This window comes from Coregonus clupeaformis, chromosome 6, assembly GCF_020615455.1.
Source record: "Coregonus clupeaformis isolate EN_2021a chromosome 6, ASM2061545v1, whole genome shotgun sequence".
NCBI lineage: Eukaryota > Metazoa > Chordata > Actinopteri > Salmoniformes > Salmonidae > Coregonus > Coregonus clupeaformis.
This window is the reverse complement of record NC_059197.1, coordinates 10,027,287-10,044,879: the sequence shown is the minus strand read 5'-3', so window position 1 is coordinate 10,044,879 and position 17,593 is coordinate 10,027,287. Positions and strand designations below refer to the sequence as shown.

The window sequence follows — 17,593 nt, the reverse complement described above, 5'->3', positions numbered from 1 at the left end:
CAGCCTTACTGTAGTCCACGTTGCAGCTAGTGGCCAACCCAGCAAAAAGTCCTTCCAAATGTCTCTCACGTATTTCCACCGGTGCATATATCCAAAGGTGAGTATTTCCCAAAGGTAAGTATCTCCAAATCCTTATATTCCTCATGGAAGTGGACGTGCAGCACTCTTGTCCTCCAGAGAGCCCAGGTTGGAGACTGTGTCTCTTCCCTTCCCAAACCTTCAGCTCATCAGCTCCTCATTTGTTTCAGCTGCGTGGGAAGATTGGCCATAGAGGGGTGGAGTTCCCGACCATACCAGCAGATGGAGCCATAGCTGTCTGGGTTTGCAGCCACCTCAGGGGGATGTAACGTCCCTCCAGGACACAGCCTCTCGTGACATCACACATCCCCCTCCTCGGGACCGACGTCCTCGTCGGGTAAAGGCAGCGAAGAAGGCATCACGCCGGAGAGGGCGTCCGCATTGCCGTGGTGCTTGCCAGACTGCTCTCTCTTCAACTCCTCCAACTCTAGGACCAGGGACTCAGCCTCCTGTTGTCTCTCCTTGAGTTTCTTACTGAACGCATCAGCCTTGGTTTTAGCAGAGTTTAGCTTCTGTTGAGCAGCTTTCAGTTCCTTCTCTCTCTCTGCCTCCGCATTCTTCATCTTGTTCTCCAACACCTTGTACTTCTCCTCTGCCTTCTTCTGGACCTCCTTACTACTGCGCAGGGTCTCCTCACACTCCTCGATGGTCCTGCGCAGCCTCTCCAGCTCCTCCTGTTGCTTAGGGAAGGAGCTCTGTTGGAGTTTAGCCTGGAGGATATCTAACTCTTCTGTCTTCATGTCTAACTGTTGCTTTAACAAACGATACCTCTCAGCGGTCCCCTTTCAGACCAGACAGTTCTTTGTCCAGATTCTGTAGCTCCGTCTCTGTGTCGGTCTGGGCACCTGCCATCCCTATCAGAGCCCGGGCGGGAGTGAGTAATTCGGAGGATTGCACCGGAGCCTTCCCAGGATGAGTCTTGCCTCTCCGTTTCCGCGGTACTCGGGTTATCCTCTCCTGAGACTCTCTCCAGAGTGGGTAAAAGGCTGGGCAGTCTCGTCCAATTAGGACAGGGACGGGGAGGGAATCAACCACCCCCGCCGTCGTGTGTATGGTTCCCCGTGTGCTGGTCATTGTAAGTTCAGTAATGGGGTATTCTCTGGTGTCCCCATGGACACAGGAAACTGGGAGGACTTTCCCGGGGTCAGACACGTTGGGCCCACCAAATCCTTACGCACCAGGGTGGCCCGGCTACCAGAATCCAGTAAGGCCTCCACATCATGGTGATTCACAGTTACCGGGCAGGTGGGGGGTCGATCTGGGCCGCCATCTACGACTCCCAAGAGCGAGGCAAAACGGTGTGTGGGTGCTGAGCTGGAGGACTCCGCAGTGGGCATAGGTTCATCGGCTGGTTTCCCACACTGCCAGGAGATATGTCCCATCTCCCCACACCGGTAACACTGTCGAGTTTCCCCCTCCTGGTGTACTCTTCTTGGACCCGCCTGGTTTCTGGCTCCCCCTGGAGCCGGGATAAGTCCTGACGTGGCTGGGTTCGAGACCTTGGGGTCCTTTGGACGGGTTCTTCCCATTTGTGGTGGGGCCGCACTCCTGGGGTCTTTTCGGGAAGCATTCAGCATCTCCGCTGTGGCCTGGTACTTTTCCACAGCTTCCACGGTCAGATCAGCCGTGGTCAAGGCCTGTTGACTGATGAACCGTTTTGCCTCATAAGGCAGGGCGCGTAGGTAACGATCCACCACAACGGCCTCCACCACCGCCGCTGCTGTATTCCTCTGCGGATCCAGCCATTTCCTTGCGATTCGGACAAGTTCATGCATCTGCGCCCGAGGAGGTTGGTCTGGTTGGAAGGTCCAACTGTGAAAGCGCTGGGCCATACCAAACTTTGTGAGTCCATATCTGCTGAGGATCTCAGACTTCAGGGCATCATAGTCAGTAACCTGGTCAGGGCCCAGGTCCCGGACAGCATTCAGCGATTCCCCGGTTAGAAAGGGGGCTAACAGACCAACCCACTGTTGCTTGGGCCAGGCTTCCCTAGTGGCCGTGGCCTCAAATGCATGCAGGTATGCCTCAATGTCATCGGTAGCTCCCATCTTAGATATAAAGTCACTTGCCTTTATTGGGCGGGTATTTTGGACAACCCTCTGTCTCTGCAACTGCAATTCCTCTGCCTTCAGAAGGTTGGCTTTCTTTTGCTCCTCCAAGAGAGCCACGTTTGCTTGCATCTGGGCTTGCTGGCCAGCAACAAGGGCTTTCAATATGTCCTCCATTTCAGTCGGCGGGGAGCCTACGGCCAACTTGGAAAACTGGGTGATCAAACCTTCGGTATCCTCCTCTGACATGCACTATTAACGCTTGAGCGTGCCCGTATTCTCCACCATCTGTGACGTCACGAGAGGCTACACAGCTTTCAGCGGGATTGCTCAAGTAGTGCATGGAGACAAGGTTCAAACAAAACAAGGATTTTATTATAGGTCTTGGGAAATTAACGAAAATATAACAAAATTCTGTTCTCTTGTGGCTCTTTAAGGGTTAACAGTTCAGGGATGTCTCTTCCACATCCAAAATCATAATTCTCACTCGCTCAGATAACTTTTCCCCAGCCTTACTGTAGTCCACGTTGCAGCTAGTGGCCAACCCAGCAAAAAAGTCCTTCCAAATGTCTCTCACGTATTTCCACCGGTGCATATATCCAAAGGTGAGTATTTCCCAAAGGTAAGTATCTCCAAATCCTTATATTCCTCATGGAAGTGGACGTGCAGCACTCTTGTCCTCCAGAGAGCCCAGGTTGGAGACTGTGTCTCTTCCCTTCCCAAACCTTCAGCTCATCAGCTCCTCATTTGTTTCAGCTGCGTGGGAAGATTGGCCATAGAGGGGTGGAGTTCCCGACCATACCAGCAGATGGAGCCATAGCTGTCTGGGTTTGCAGCCACCTCAGGGGGATGTAACGTCCCTCCAGGACACAGCCTCTCGTGACATCACAGGAGCCACTCCATAGTTGCCCTGGCTGTGTGTTTCGGGTCGTTGTCATGCTGGAAGACCCAGCCACGACCCATCTTCAATGCTCTTACTGAGGGAAGGAGGTTGTTGGCCAAGATCTCACGATACATGGCCCCATCCATCCTCCCCTCAATATGGTGCAGTCGTCCTGTCCCCTTTGCAGAAAAGCATCCCCAAAGAGTGATGTTTCCACCTCCATGCTTCACGGTTGGGATGGTGTTCTTGGGGTTGTACTCATCCTTCTTCTTCCTCCATACACGGCGAGTGGAGTTTAGACCAAAAAGCTCAATTTTTGTCTCATCAGACCACATGACCTTCTCCCATTCCTCCTCTGGATCATCCAGATGGTCATTGGCAAACTTCAGACGGGCCTGGACATGCGCTGGCTTGAGCAGGGGGACCTTGCGTGCGCTGCAGGATTTTAATCCATGACGGCGTAGTGTGTTACTAATGGTTTTCTTTGAGACTGTGGTCCCAGCTCTCTTCAGGTCATTGACCAGGTCCTGCCGTGTAGTTCTGGGCTGATCCCTCACCTTCCTCATGATCATTGATGCCCCACGAGGTGAGATCTTGTTGATGCCCCAGACCGAGGGTGATTGACCGTCACCTTGAACTTCTTCCATTTTCTAATAATTGCGCCAACAGTTGTTGCCTTCTCACCAAGCTGCTTGCCTATTGCCCATACACAAAAAAAAAAAAAAAATGTATGCACGCATGACTGTAAGTCGCTTTGGATAAAAGCGTCTGCTAAATGGCATATTATATTATATTATTATTATTATTATTATTATATTGTCCTGTAGCCCATCCCAGCATTGTGCAGGTCTACAATTTTATCCCTGATGCCCTTACACAGCTCTCTGGTCTTGGCCATTGTGGAGAGGTTGAGTCTGTTTGATTGAGTGTGTGGACAGGTGTCTTTTATACAGGTAACGAGTTCAAACAGGTGCAGTTAATACAGGTAATGAGTGGAGAACAGGAGGGCTTCTTAAAGAAAAACTAACAGGTCTGTGAGAGCCGGAATTCTTACTGGTTGGTAGGTGATCAAATACTTATGTCATGCAATAAAATGCAAATGATTTACTTAAAAATCATACAATGTGATTTTCTGGATTTTTGTTTTAGATTCCGTCTCTTACAGTTGAAGTGTACCTATGATAAAATTTACAGACCTCTACATGCTTTGTAAGTAGGAAAACCTGCAAAATCGGCAGTGTATCAAATACTTGTTCTCCCCACTGTATTTGGTTGACTATTTGAGCCAGTAAAGGGGGCTTTATTATTCTTAGGTAGCGGAATTACTTTTGCTTCCCTCCAGGCCTGAGGGCACACTTTCTAGTAGACTTACTTTGAAGATATGGCAAACAGGAGTGGCAATATTGTCCACTATTATCCTCAGTAATTTTCCATCCAGGTTGTCAGACCCCGATGGCTTGTCATTGTTGATAGACAACAATAATTTTTTCACCTCTTCCACACTCACTTTACAAAATTCTAAAGTACAATGCTTGTCTTTCATAATTTGGTCAGATATACAGCGTTTGTTGCTGGCATGTCATGCTAAATTTGCTAATCTTGCCATTTAAAAATCATTAAAGTACTTGGCAATATCAGTGGGTCTTGTGATGAATGAGCCATCTGATTCAATGAATGATGGAGCAGAGTTAGCCTTTTTTCCCAAAATTTCATTTAAGGTGCTCCAAGTCTTTTTAATGTCATTCTTTATCATTTACTTTTGTTTCATAGTATAGTTTCTTTGTATTTTTATTTAGTTTAGTCACATGATTTCTCAATTTGCAGTACGTTTGCCAATCGATTGGGCAGCCAGACTTATTTGCCATACCTTTTGCCTCATCCCTCTCAACCATACCATTTTTCAATTCCTTATCAATCCAAGGAGATTTAACCGTTTTTTGTCATTTTCTTAATGGTTGCATGCTTATTAGTAACTGGAATAAGCAATTTCATAAATGTGTGAAGTGCAGCATCTGGTTGCTCCTCATTACACACCACAGACCAGCAAATATTATTTACATCAACAACATAAGAATCTTTCCTAGATATGGTTACTATATTGTAATCACTACATCCTATGGATTTGGATACTGCTTTAAAGCACATTTCAGCAGCATTAGTAAAGATGTGATCAATACATGTTGATGATTTCATTCCTGTGCTGTTTGTAACTACCCTGGTAGGTTGACTGACAACCTGAACCAGGTTGCAGGCACTGGTTACAGTTTGAAGTTTTTTCTTGAGTGGGCAGCTTAATGAAAGCCAGTCAATATTTAAATCACCCAGAAAATATACTTCTCTGTTGATATCGCAAACATTATCAAGCATTTCACACATATTATCCAGATACTGACTGTTAGCACTCTGTGGTCTATGGCAGCTTCCCACAAGAATGGGCTTTAGGTGAGACAGATGAACCTGTAGCCATATTACTTCAACAGTATATAACATGAGATCCTCTCTAAGCTTTACAGGATTGTGGTTCTGAATACAGACCACAACACTGCCCCCGTTGGCATTTCTGTCTTTTCGGTAGATGTTATAACCATGTATTGCTACCACTGTATCTTCAAAGGTATTATCTAAGTGAGTTTCAGAGATAGTCAGAATATGAATGTCATCGGTTATAAGCAAGTTATTGACTTCATGAACCTTTGGGCTATTTGTTGCACTTTTTCTGGGTTGCTTTATTGTTTTTAATGCTTTACTGGGAAGCTTATCAGAAGTAGACTTGCTCATGTTATTTATATTGGAGCTGATGAGTTGCACAAAGTGGACTTCCTGCTAGGGCACACCGCCTCAGTGCTAACAGTGTAACTCTGGTTCATAGGCACATGATTACTGCATACAATAACTGTAGGATCAACAGAGGTATTCAGGGCAGTTAGTGGGACATAAATGAAGTTACTTACATTGTCTGCCAACGCCCCTGGGATAATGTACATTCGATGCAGCATTATGACAACTCAGCGTCACAATGGTAGGGATTAACTACTAACGCAGCATTGAAATGCGTGGACAGATTCCAGGAGCCAAGATGATTTGGATGGACTCTGTCATTCCTGTAGAGTATCTTCTGTTTCCAGAAGGTGTCAAAGTTATCTATAAAAGTTATTCCAACAGAGCTACAGTCATCTTTTAGCCAGGTGTGTAATGCCAGTAGCCTGCTGAATCTTTCACACCTGCGACCCAATGATGGTATCGGACCTGAAAGGATTGGCTGCTTTTTTAGAATCTTTCAGTGCTAGAATCAGTTCTTTAAAATCAATTTTCAGAAGTTCAGAGCTAGCCCTCCTGATGTCGTTTGACCCCACATGGACTACGACAGCGTCAGTTCCCGGCATCTGTTGTAGAACGGTCGGAAGCAACCTTGTAATGTTCTGTACTCTTGCTCCTGGGTAGCACAGGGTTTTTGCACTGGTAACTGAGATGTTTCTCACCATCGAGCTGCCGATGATGACAGCTGGTGAAACAGCCGAGAAGGTCCGGCCATTCTTTCACCTCGAGTGGTTTAGAAGACTCCAAGGACCGATCGGCGGTGGGGCCCGATGGACCCGAGCCGGTTGTAGTATCCATCGTGGATGATGAATGGGCCAGTCTCTCAGGCAGCCTGACGGATCCAATCTTGAATCGGAAGCCCCTAAGGAAGAAGGCGCCGGAACCTCTGGATCCAGGGTGGCAAAGCGTTTCTGGTCTGTGTCCGGTCCGGGCTTAACATTTCCAAGGAAGCCCCTGTTGCCAGAGGACACTTTCTTCAACTTCCACAGCGAGTGACATATCTCCATGGATGATTGGTTGGGTTGAGAACAGGAACATCCCCCAAGTCATCCATGAGCATCCTACTAGCTTCGTTCTCCAGGGAAGGGGGAGACCCATTCGGGGAGGGATCCCTGCAGAGTACCGGCCAGCCGGCTTTGAAGAGCCGATACGGCGGCGAAAATTCCACTAGACCAGAGCGGCGTCCGGGGCAAAAGGGGTAGAAGAAAAAGAAAAAGTAGCTTGTGTAGGTTCGCTACTTGTTTGCTAAGAGTAGCCACTTCGCCCCTGTAGTCCTCTATAAGCAAACAGTTAGTACATTGAAAGTCTGGGCGGTCCACATTGTCCCAAAATAAAGCAAAGTAAACACAGCTCCTGCAGTGTTGATAACGTTCTATAGCGACCTCCATTTGAGACTACCGAGCCAGCTAGGCTAGCTGGGTTTCTGTGTCACTCTCTTTACATGGAATCTAGCGTTCACAGCAACTGAGCCCAACTGAGCCGCGGGATCCAAAATCCGAAAGTATATCAAATCAGTCACAACTTTTACAAAAACAATAAACCGAGGTCTCTCGTTCAGCGTTCAACAACATACGTCGCGCTCAGATGATGCAGGGTGGAGGCGGGAGTGATTTATAAATGCTTTATAAATTAGGCCAATACAGTGGGGGGAAAAAGTATTTAGTCAGCCACCAATTGTGAAAGTTCTCCCACTTAAAAAGATGAGAGAGGCCTGTAATTTTCATCATAGGTACACGTCAACTATGACAGACAAATTGAGAAGAAAAAAATTCCAGAAAATCACATTGTAGGATTTTTAATGAATTTATTTGCAAATTATGGTGGAAAATAAGTATTTGGTCACCTACAAACAAGCAAGATTTCTGGCTCTCACAGACCTGTAACTTCTTCTTTAAGAGGCTCCTCTGTCCTCCACTCGTTACCTGTATTAATGGCACCTGTTTGAACTTGTTATCAGTATAAAAGACACCTGTCCACAACCTCAAACAGTCACACTCCAAACTCCACTATGGCCAAGACCAAAGAGCTGTCAAAGGACACCAGAAACAAAATTGTAGACCTGCACCAGGCTGGGAAGACTGCATCTGCAATAGGTAAGCAGCTTGGTTTGAAGAAATCAACTGTGGGAGCAATTATTAGGAAATGGAAGACATACAAGACCACTGATAATCTCCCTCGATCTGGGGCTCCACGCAAGATCTCACCCCGTGGGGTCAAAATGATCACAAGAACGGTGAGCAAAAATCCCAGAACCACACGGGGGGACCTAGTGAATGACCTGCAGAGAGCTGGGACCAAAGTAACAAGGCCTACCATCAGTAACACACTACGCCGCCAGGGACTCAAATCCTGCAGTGCCAGACGTGTCCCCCTGCTTAAGCCAGGACATGTCCAGGCCCGTCTGAAGTTTGCTAGAGTGCATTTGGATGATCCAGAAGAGGATTGGGAGAATGTCATATGGTCAGATGAAATTAAAATAGAACTTTTTGGTAAAAACTCAACTCGTCGTGTTTGGAGGACAAAGAATGCTGAGTTGCATCCAAAGAACACCATACCTACTGTGAAGCATGGGGGTGGAAACATCATGCTTTGGGGTTGTTTTTCTGCAAAGTGACCAGGACGACTGATCCGTGTAAAGGAAAGAATGAATGGGGCCATGTATCGTGAGATTTTGAGTGAAAACCTCCTTCCATCAGCAAGGGCATTGAAGATGAAACGTGGCTGGGTCTTTCAGCATGACAATGATCCCAAACACACCGCCCGGGCAACGAAGGAGTGGCTTCGTAAAAGAAGCATTCAAGGTCCTGGAGTGGCCTAGCCAGTCTCCAGATCTCAACCCCATAGAAAATCTTTGGAGGGAGTTGAAAGTCCGTGTTGCCCAGCGACAGCCCCAAAACATCACTGCTCTAGAGGAGATCTGCATGGAGGAATGGGCCAAAATACCAGCAACAGTGTGTGAAAACCTTGTGAAGACTTACAGAAAACAAAGGGTATATAACAAAGTATTGAGAAACTTTTGTTATTGACCAAATACTTATTTTCCACCATAATTTGCAAATAAATTCATAAAAAATCCTACAATGTGATTTTCTGGAGAAAAAAATTCTCATTTTGTCTGTCATAGTTGACGTGTACCTATGATGAAAATTACAGGCCTCTCTCATCTTTTTAAGTGGGAGAACTTGCACAGTTGGTGGCTGACTAAATACTTTTTTCCCCCACTGTAAATGCTTATGTATTGAAATGGAATTGATCATAAAGTGTGATCATGAAAGTCTCATCAAACCTGCAATAGTGCTTTTGTCAGTATTTACACCCTTTTCATACTACTGGATGTGAAAATAATATTATGTAAGCCAGTACAATACGGTTCTGGTCAGCACGATACTCTGAAAAGTGTTTTAGAGTGCTGCTATATCTTCTTGTGTGTTCTGATGGTTGTGTATGCCTGGTCTCCCCCACCAGTCTCAGCGAGGAGGAGAGAGATGAGCTGATGGAGTCTCGTTCTTCCCCTCCTCCGTTACCCTTCTTCTCTGCCATCCTGGCGGCGTTCCAGCCAGCGGTGTGCGATGACACAGAGGAAGCGTGGCGGAGGCACATCAACCAGCTGGTGTCCGACTCAGACGGCTCCTGCGCTATCTACACCTTCCACGTCTTCTCATCCTTCTTCCAGGTAGATAGTGGATTCACATTGCTCACTACCTGTGCTCTCCACCTGTGGGTGTGTCTTCTTTACAGCATGTGAAACAGCACCGTTGATGGAAGCCTATCGAGCACACTGTTAAAGCTGGCAAGAGCTTCCCTTTTCTGATTGGTTATCACAAAGTCGTGTTACTGAAATTTGCATTAAATTTGAACTTTCTCAACTCTGGTCGCAAAATTGCAACTATAGTTGCCAACAGTCAAATCTTAAGTGTCTCCTTCTATTGAAAATGATAGATTTCTTGTTTTTTTTGTTCTGAATCTATCGTAACAGCCAAAGAGAATTTCCTGTACCGTGTCAGGACCTGTTCATACAGATCCCAGTCTGTGTCTCAAAAGACACCGGTTGTGTCCCAAATGGCAACCTATTCCCTGTATAGTGCACTACTTTTGACAAGGGTCTAGGGCCCATAATAAGCAATTAAGTGTCCTATCTGCCATACTATGTCAGTCATACTGGACTATGTCACCACACTGATGTTTAGTTTATTAGGATCCCCATTAGCTATTGCACATGCAGCAGCTACTCTTCCTGGGGTCCACATAAAACATACAAATACAGAACAAAGTACAGAACAGTAATAGACAAGAACAACATCAGATATTACATTAAATGAGTAACCTCTGGTGGCGGAGCATTCCACGATGATATGGCTCTATACATAACTGAGCGACGCATTGAATCTGTTTTTGGTTTGTGTACCATGAAGAATCCCATTGTGTCGTGTCTGGTGGGGTATGTACTGTATGTCTGAATTCTATCTAACCCTATGGCGCCGGAGGAGGCTCCTAACCAATTGTGCTATTTTGTGTGTTTTCTCACTTTGTTTGTAACTTAAAAGAGCTTCTGGATATCAGAACAGCAATTACTCACCTCAAACTAGATGAAGATTTTTTCTTTAACGAGTCGTACGCGAAGAATTTACTGCTGACACCGGACCAGGCCCAAATCCCCATCATTCGCGTGAAGAAGAGACACCGATACAGTGGATGCAGGTCCGGGTGCCTTGTGAGAATTTGTCGGCGAGTGGGTAACCCGCCTCTACCATCCGTCCTATTGGCCAACGTGCAATCATTGGAGAATAAACTAGATGAGCTCTGTTCAAGGCTATCCTACCAATGGGACATTAAAACTGTAATATTTTATGTTTCACAGAGTCATGGCTGAACAACGACATGGATAATATACAGTTGGCTGGGTTTTCTGTGCATCGGCAAGACAGAACAGTTGCCTCCGGTACGACAAGGGGTGGCAGTCTGTGTCTATTTGTCTATAAGAGCTGGTGCGCAAAATCTAATATTAAGGAAGTCTCAAGGTTTTGCTCGCCTGAGGTAGAGTATCTCATGATAAGCTGTAGACCACACTATTTACCAAGAGAGTTTTCATCTTTATTTTTCATAGCTGTCTATTTACCACCACAAACCGATGCTGGAACTAAGACCGCACTCAATGAGCTGTATAAGGCCATAAGCAAACAAGGGAATGTTACTCCAGAGGTGGCACTCCTAGTGGCCGGGGACTTTAATGCAGGGAAATTTTAATCAGTTTTACCTAATTTCTACCAGCATATGTTACATGTACAACCAGAGGACAAAAAACTCTAGACCACCTTTACTACACACACAGAGACGTGTACAAAGCTCTCCCTCGTCCTCCGTTTGGCAAATCTGACCATAATTATATCCTCCTGATTCCTGCTTACAAGCGAAAACTAAAGCAGGAAGTACCAGTGACTCACTCAATACGGAAGTGGTCAGATGACGCAGATGCTAAGCTACAGGACTGTTTTGCTAGCACAGACTGGAATATGTTCTGGGATTCAGTCGACGGCATTGAGGAGTATACCACATCAGTCACCGGCTTCATCAATAAGTGCATAGATGACGTCGTCGCCACAGTGACCATACATACCCCAACCAGAAGCCACGGATTACAGGCAGCATCCGCACTGAGCTAAAGGGTAGAGCTGCCGCTTTCTGCTACTCTGTTTATTATTATCTATGCATAGTCACTTTACTCCTACCTACATGTACATATTACCTCGACTGACCTGTACCCCCACACATTGACTCAGTACCGGTACCCCCTGTATATGGTCTTGTTATTGTCATTTTAGTAAATATTTTCTTAACTCTTATTTTTCTTAACTGCATTGTTGGTTAATGGCTTGTACGTACGCATTGTACGTACGCTGTATTCGGCGCATGTGACTAATACCATTTTTATTGATTGATTATAAAGTGGTTAGGCATTTTCAACAAACAAGTGATTCTTAAGACTAGAAGAGAAATAGTTAATTTATCCTCATTCCTCAACCATGAAAGACTATCATGCATGTTGTTAGTTCTGTGTATGCAGTTAAGGGCAAGGCTTCGTGCTGCTCTGTTAAGGGCAAGGCTTCGTGCTGCTCTGTTAAGGGCAAGGCTTCGTGGTGCTCTGTTAAGGGCAAGGCGTGCTGCTTTGTTTTCAGCTGCATCTTTGCTAGGTCTTTTTTTGCTGCACCTTATTACCGGACAATAATCAAGATGTGACAAGATCAAAGCCTAAACAACTAGTACAATTGGTCTTTGTGTCAAAAACACATAACATCTTTTTATAACAGACATACCTCTCCCCGTCTTCACAACATCTTTGTCGATATGATTTGACCATGATAACTGACCATCCAATGTTACTCCTAGGAGTTCAGCTTCTTCAACTTGTTCAATGGTCACAACCTTTATGTACAACTCCAGTTGAAGAGAATGCTTTGAACCAAATACAATGCTTTTGGTTTTAGATGTATTTAAGACTAGTTTATTGTTGATTACCCATTCTGACTGACTGTAACTCCTTGCTAAGAGTCTCAATGAGCTCACTGGCAGTAGGTGCTGATGTGTAGAGTGTGCAATCATCAGCATACATAGTCATTTTAGCTTCTTGTAAGCCAAGTGGCAAATCATTCGTAAAAATAAAGAGTTACAGCCCAAGGCAACTGCCCTGAGGGATACCGCACTGTACATATGGGTCTTTCTATAAACTAGGGTATCAGTGAGTATTTCTTGTAGCGGAGAACTGTAGCCGTTACAAAGTCATTGTCACGCCCTGGCTCTGGGGACTCTTATATGTTGAGCCAGGGTGTGGATTTTCTATGTGTTATTTTCTATGTTTTGTTCTAGTTCATGTATTTCTATGTTGGCCAGGGTGGTTCCCAATCAGAGGCAGCTGTTGCTTGTTGTCTCTGATTGGGGACCATACTTAGGCAGCCTGTTTGGCACTGTTTATTGTGGGATCTTGTTCCGTATGGTTTGTTTTGGTGTTAACCTAGGACTTCACGTATCGTTTGGTTTGTTGTTTTTGTTCGTGTGTGTTAAGTACATTAAAAATTAAACCAAGCTAATGGTGCGTGTTCCCAGTCCAGCCCGGCCCGTTCTGCTCCCCGCACCAAGCCAGTGGTGCGCGTCGACAGTCCGGCCCGGCCTGTTCCTTCTCCCTGCACCAAGCCAGTGGTGCGCGTCGCCAGCCCGGTCCGGCCTGTTCCTGCTCCCCGCACCAAGCCAGTGGTGCGCGTCGCCAGCCCGGTCCGGCCTGTTCCTGCTCCCCGCACCAAGCCAGTGGTGCGGCGTCGCCAGCCCGGTCCGGCCTGTTCCTGCTCCCGCACCAAGCCAGTGGTGCGTGTCGCCAGCCCGGTCCGGCCTGTTCCTGCTCCCCGCACCAAGCCAGTGGTGCGCGTCGCCAGCCCGGTCCGTCCGTTCCTGCTCCCCGCACCAAGCCAGTGGTGCGCGTCGTCAGCTCGGTCCGGCCCGTACCTGCTCCCTGCACCAAGCCAGTGGTGCGCGTCGTCAGTCCGGCACGGTCCGTGCCTGCTCCACACCGGAGCCAGAGCAATCCGCTCCACCGATGTTCAGCTCCGGCCAGCGGGACCAGACCAGGGGCGCTACGGGGGGGTAGAGAGAGAGTGGTGGTCACGCCCGGAGCCGGATCCGCCTCCGAGGTGGAATGCCCACCCGGCCCCTACCCTCTTGTGTTTGGTTGGCGCGGTCGCAGTCCGCGCCTTTGGGGGGGTACTGTCACGCCCTGGCTCTGGGGACTCTTATATGTTGAGCCAGGGTGTGGATTTTCTATGTGTTATTTTCTATGTTTTGTTCTAGTTCATGTATTTCTATGTTGACCAGGGTGGTTCCCAATCAGAGGCAGCTGTTGCTTGTTGTCTCTGATTGGGGACCATACTTAGGCAGCCTGTTTGGCACTGTTTATTGTGGGATCTTGTTCCGTATGGTTTGTTTTGGTGTTAACCTAGGACTTCACGTATCGTTTGGTTTGTTGTTTTTGTTTGTGTGTGTTAAGTACGTTAATTAAATAAAATGTACGCTTACCACGCTGCGCCTTGGTCCGTCACTTCCTTGAACGATCGTGACAGTCATTAATAATAATTTGCCTTTTTTTCATGTGAATTAAGATATAAAGGGGGAACATAGATACATTCAATATAATTCATGAATTGAATCAAGTTGTTTAAACACGTTTAAACCCTTTCTCAAGCTTGGAGTTGTCACAGATTTGGCAAAAAATGTGTGACATCAAACACTACAGCTGTGTTCAAATACCCATACTGTATACTACATACTTAATGAGTATATACTACATACTATATACTATTAGTTCATTTTAGTATACTTTAAAACGAACAGTATCCTTTCAGTTGAGCATACTAACGCTTCGCCTGTCTACCGGAAGTTGATGCTGTTGCTATGCAACCTCTTGCTAGCTTGTTAGTATAAGAAATTACAAGCTAGACATTTTACGACTTCGGGTGTGTTATTAAATTCAATCTGGAGTGCCAGACAGTGTTGCCAAATTAGCAACTTTGTCACTATATTTAGCGAGTATTCAGACCCCTCTAGCAACACATTTTCAAAAAAGCAACTAGCGACAAATCTAGCGACTTTTTCTGGTTTTATTGGAGACTTTTGGAGACTCTGACGTGAAAGCATGTATCGTTCTTACTCTTCTCAACGAGCAGCAGGTGCTGCCGTGGGCCCCACCCCCGTCCCAAAGCACTCACAGGCGGCCCAGTCCTCATGCAGCAGGGTCTGTTCACCCCTTCGCGTCCAGACTGCAAATGAATCGCGCATGCGAAAGCCGCGCTGGCTGATCCTGCCCTGGCTTACATTCAGGGCGGGATGTAAATGTAAAACATTTAAAAAAAACAAGAATCGACAGAAGAAAGTTAAATTTGTAGTTCTAAACATATTTAGGGTGTTTTTTTCTCACTTTTTGTCTCTCCCACGACGTTATTCCTCTCTCCTACAGCGTCCATCACAATTACATGCACTTGGCCAATTATGCAAATTAGGCGATGACGTCATTTAGTGACTTTTAGGACAGCCAATAGCTGCTTTCCTTACTGAGGAGTTGGCAACACTGGTGCCAGAGTGTGCTCAGAGTGTGCTCTGGGCGTTCGTAAATTCAGAGCATTGTCAGATTGTCCGTTTGTAAATTCAGAGCGTTTCGCTCTCGGAGCGTTCAGAGCGCACACTGCCAGGCACTGGACGCTCTAGCCGAGTAGGGTTGATCCGAGCGTTCTGACCTCACAACGGCAGTCAAGCACCCAAGTAACTGGCTAACTTGCTAGCTAGTTCCAGACACAAATGAGAGAACGCCTCACTCTGACCATTTTATTCACCCTAGCAGGTTAGGCTGTTTTCATGTTATCCAGAACGTTGGTGACTGTAACTGTACTGCTGGCAACAATTTAATTACGCTTTTTTGCCGACGTTTACGGCCATATTCAACTGGTGTTGAGTGTTCATAAATTCCACAGTTATTCTGCGCTCTGGCACAGGTACACTATACGAATGCACCCGAATGTCCATTGAGAACGCACGACTATACCGCTTAGCTAAACTAAGAATGACGTGAATAATCAAGTCAAAACACGTTTGGTAGTTAGTTAGATAGCATATAGTTAATATACTGGCAAGTTCAATGTATTAGTAGCCAACTAATGTTAGGTAGCTAGCTAACATACTGGTACATACTGCTGTAATGATATGCTATGCGGTTCATAAGGATAGCTTAGCTAACAAATTGTCAGCCAACATAACGTGTAAGGTAACTTATTTGAAAAGTAATTACTTCATTACATTGCTCAATATTTTCTTAACATTTGTCATCATTAGTTGAAGCAATGCATTTGTATCCGCTCTCGTTGTACTTCAGCTGCATATTTTCCGCCATTTTCTTCAAATCTGAAAATGTTGTGAAGCCATGCCCATTTTCTGAAGAATTGCATTATGGGCCCTAAAGGCATGGAAATAGTGTCCACTGCTTGTATACTTCGTATTTTGGCGAATTTAGTAGGACATCAGGGAACTTTTGGCATACTAACTATATCCATACTATGACCAATAAGCATACTATATACTCAATTTTCATCAAATAGTCCAGTTAGTGCGGTTAGTATGAGTATTCGAACACAGCTTACGTTTCTTTCTTAATATTTATGATACTGTTTGTTGTTATCATATACTAAACATTTAACATTTGAATTACACATTGACCTTGATCCTGTGAAATTCCTGGATATTGCTGTTGGACTCTTATTTTTTGTATGGAGATCTCGGAAGTGTACTGTAACATTTCGAATCTCAACTGGTGTGAAAACAGTTTTCATGGGCACACATATCCAAAATAATGTGTGATTGCAAAGTCCAATGCTACAAACAGAAAGAGTAACTTTAGTATGATTAATAAAACAAAAATCGATACTGTCATTTAACGGGGTTCTTCAATAATTACGCATAATAGTTGTTTGATGTCTAGCTGTTTAGTTACTTGGCGACATTATCGCGCAACATCAGCTGATTCAGGAAAGGATATTCTGAATGGCAGTGAAGCGATAAAGAGCTTGTGTGATACTGCACACGATTTAACAACAGCCAAAGTGTGGGAATTAATGTTGATCTCAAGGATTGACAGAACATTTTGATGTCTATGTTGTTACGGCAGTCAAGATATTTAGCCTACTTCGTGGACAACATTAAATCAGGATTCCTGAGGTAAGATTACAGTCCGTGTATGTTTTGATTGTTTGTTTTCCGAGTTAAAACAGAACATGCATATAAATCCCAAAAACAGTGATATATTATGTGGGTGTGGTTAAATGTGGAATGCCTTGTCAAGTACACAGCCAACACTTCATTCTATTAATCTATAAATCTATTATCTATTATTTAATTGATTAATAGCTGCCCATACCGTGGTAAGATTTCTGCATAAGATTTAGTGTGTATTGACTTATTAATGAACTGCTGTTACTGTAAATGGTTAGTTGACTGATATATCCTAGCTACCTACAGTGGGGAAAAAAAGTATTTAGTCAGCTACCAATTGTGCAAGTTCTCCCACTTAAAAAGATGAGAGAGGCCTGTAATTTTCATCATAGGTACACGTCAACTATGACAGACAAAATGAGGAAAAGAAATCCAGAAAATCACATTGTAGGATATTTAATGAATTTATTTGCAAATTATGGTGGAAAATAAGTATTTGGTCAATAACAAAAGATTCTCAATACTTTGTTATATACTCTTTGTTGGCAATGACACAGGTCAAACGTTTTCTGTAAGTCTTCACAAGGTTTTCACACAATGTTATTTTGGCCCATTCCTCCATGCAGATCTCCTCTAGAGCAGTGATGTCTTGGGGCTGTCGCTGGGCAACACAGACTTTCAACTCCCTCCAAAGATTTTCTATGGGGTTGAGATCTGGAGACTGGCTAGGCCACTCCAGGACCATGAAATGCTTCTTACGAAGCCACTCCTTCGTTGCCCGGGCGGTGTGTTTGGGATCATTGTCATGCTGAAAGACCCAGCCACGTTTCATCTTCAATGCCCTTGCTGATGGAAGGAGGTTTTCACTCAAAATCTCACGATACATGGCCCCATTCATTCTTTCCTTTACACGGATCAGTCGTCCTGGTCCCTTTGCAGAAAAACAGCCCCAAAGCATGATGTTTCCACCCCCATGCTTCACAGTAGGTATGGTGTTCTTTGGATGCAACTCAGCATTCTTTGTCCTCCA

At 45.2% G+C, this 17,593-nt stretch overlaps 1 protein-coding gene across 1 annotated transcript in view; it reads left to right on the top strand.

Annotated features, from left to right (window-relative positions):
- The window catches only part of LOC121567293 (protein furry homolog), a 207,458-nt gene that overhangs the window by 148,305 nt on the left and 41,560 nt on the right, over window positions 1-17,593 (top strand). Inside the window, exon 58 of the mRNA XM_045218226.1 lies at window positions 9,292-9,499. Coding sequence (XP_045074161.1) covers window positions 9,292-9,499 — 208 coding nt within the window. The remainder of the gene's footprint in view (window positions 1-9,291; window positions 9,500-17,593) is intronic.